Raw genomic sequence first — 2210 nt, forward strand, 5'->3', positions numbered from 1 at the left:
ATGGGCATGCAATTTTTGGTAGACACGGGTGCTTGTCGTTCTCTTTTGCCAAGAAAACTTTTCAGGACACGATGTAGTCTGTATAAGTCTGCAGACGTCCGCTTGGTAACTGTCAACGGATCTGCGATGTCCAACTACGGTTACGAGAACCTCACATTATCGTTTGGAAATGGTAAATTTAATTGGAAGTTTCTCGTTCCTGACGTCACATTGCCAATTCTCGGTGCAGATTTCCTCTCTAATTTCCACCTTCTGGTCGATGTCACTCAGAATTTCGCTAAACGGCAACGGCTCCTGCCCAGCACGGTATTTATCACCAAATCAAGATGACTGGACCTCTGTCTTTGCAACATTCAGACGTCTGGCACCGGATCGATTGGCAGTCGCCAAACAGACATTCAAGAAATGGGCCTTTGCCAAAAGTCGTCCGGCCCATGGTCGTCACCCTTACACATCGTCCTGAAGAAAGAGGGCTTCCTCTGTCTGTGTGTGGATTACAAGCACCTGAACATGCAAACACAACCACATCACTACCCCCCTGCCCCCCCAAACATCGCCGACGTGACCTCCTACCTGATCAAAGCAAAGGTTTTCTCCATGCTCGACCTCCTGAAGGGTATTATCAGGTGCCTATGAACCCACAAGACATCCCCAACCGTCATTACCACTCCGTTCGGTAATACACCTTCAATTACTCCTTTTTTGTCCTTCATAATACTTGGGCCACTTTTCACAATCTCATGGATGGCATCGTAGGGGACCTCCCCTTCTGTGTATGTTACGTGGACGACTTACTTGTGTTCTCTTCCTCAAAAGAGGAACACCTGCGTTACCTGCTTAATCGTGCTAGTTCGCCTTCAACAAAACGGCCTTGTAGTTTGGTACGACAAGTGTACCTTTGTTGCCAATGAAGTGTCACTTTTAGGGCACCGCATCACTCCTGAAGGAGTTTATCACCCCTCCCTGAGAAGGTAGCAGCCGTTCAGAACTTCCCCACGCCGTCAACCATCAAAGCACTGCAGGAATTCTTAGGCATGATCAACTATTATCACCGTTTTCTCCCAGCCATTGCCACCACTCTTGCTCCTTGTTATGTATTATTGTAATAATGTACTATATTATTTCAAGTGGTACAGGTATTGCGCAACATTGCATCATATTGCATGAATAAAACATGTTATGCTTTGTACATAAGTGTAATGATTTGTTTTGCTATTAGGATTCAAACATTTGTTGATTACCTCAGAGATAGGAAGTAATTCTTTATAGTTTTGTACTGGAGTAAGATTTAAGTCTTTTTAGAGAGATGCTCTTTTGTTTAGCAATGTTTTGGTTTTATCAGATTGTGTATGACGCTCCACACACACTTAGGAGTCAGCTGTCAAAGAGCCATGTAGTCATAAATATCATTAAACGTGTATTTTAAGAATACCAACGTATCATTAAATCCCACCAAGAAAAAATGACGACAAAAGATGGGATCAGCTGAGAAATAATTACTAACTATTCTTCATCTATGTTCCAGGTAATTATTATGGTTGATAGAAACTTTCTATGAAGTCATACTTAAAAATTGACGACAAAAGATGGGATCAGCTGAGAAATAATTACTAACAATTCTTCATCTATGTTCCAGGTAATTATTATGGTTAATAGAAACTTCCTATGAAGTCATACTTAAAACTCCCCTCTATTCTTTATTTCAACGGCAAGCCAAAAGACCTGAAGTGGGGTCCTCTTCAAGAAGCAGCCTTCTGCCAAACAAAGAATACCCTATCAACTGCTGCTGCTCTCACTTTCCCCGACCCACAAGCCCCTCTCCGTTTTTCCACCGATGCCAGCTACGTCGCTATTGGTGCAGTACTAGATTAGGTGGTCAACGGCTCGCCCCACCCATTGACCTTCTTCAGCAGAAAACTGTCCAAGGCAGAAGTGGGTTATTTAACTTCGATCGCGAATTGCTGGCGGTGCACTTGGCTGTCCATCACTTTCGCCATTTCTTAGAGGGTACGCCCTTTGTCATTCGCACAGACCACATACCTCTGGTGCATGCTGTCACTCGACAGTCTGAGGCCTGGTCCGCCCGTCAACGCTGACATCTCTCCGCCGTGGCTGAATACAATTGCACCCTCCAACACGTCCCTGGGAAAATGAATCCTGTGATTGTGTCTGTATCCTGATCATGTAGATCTTTTCCTTGTGCATTGATA

At 44.1% G+C, this 2210-nt stretch overlaps 1 protein-coding gene across 1 annotated transcript in view; it reads left to right on the forward strand.

Moving 5' to 3' along the window:
* The first annotated feature begins 740 nt into the window (after positions 1-740).
* The window catches only part of LOC137617644 (uncharacterized), a 12224-nt gene continuing 10754 nt past the window's right edge, over positions 741-2210 (forward strand). The window contains exons 1-2 of the mRNA XM_068347651.1: positions 741-881; positions 1714-1855. Of these exons, the coding sequence (XP_068203752.1) occupies positions 741-881; positions 1714-1855 (283 nt within the window). The remainder of the gene's footprint in view (positions 882-1713; positions 1856-2210) is intronic.

The sequence above is a fragment of the Palaemon carinicauda genome, chromosome 2 (assembly GCF_036898095.1).
Source record: "Palaemon carinicauda isolate YSFRI2023 chromosome 2, ASM3689809v2, whole genome shotgun sequence".
Taxonomy (NCBI): Eukaryota; Metazoa; Arthropoda; class Malacostraca; order Decapoda; family Palaemonidae; genus Palaemon; species Palaemon carinicauda.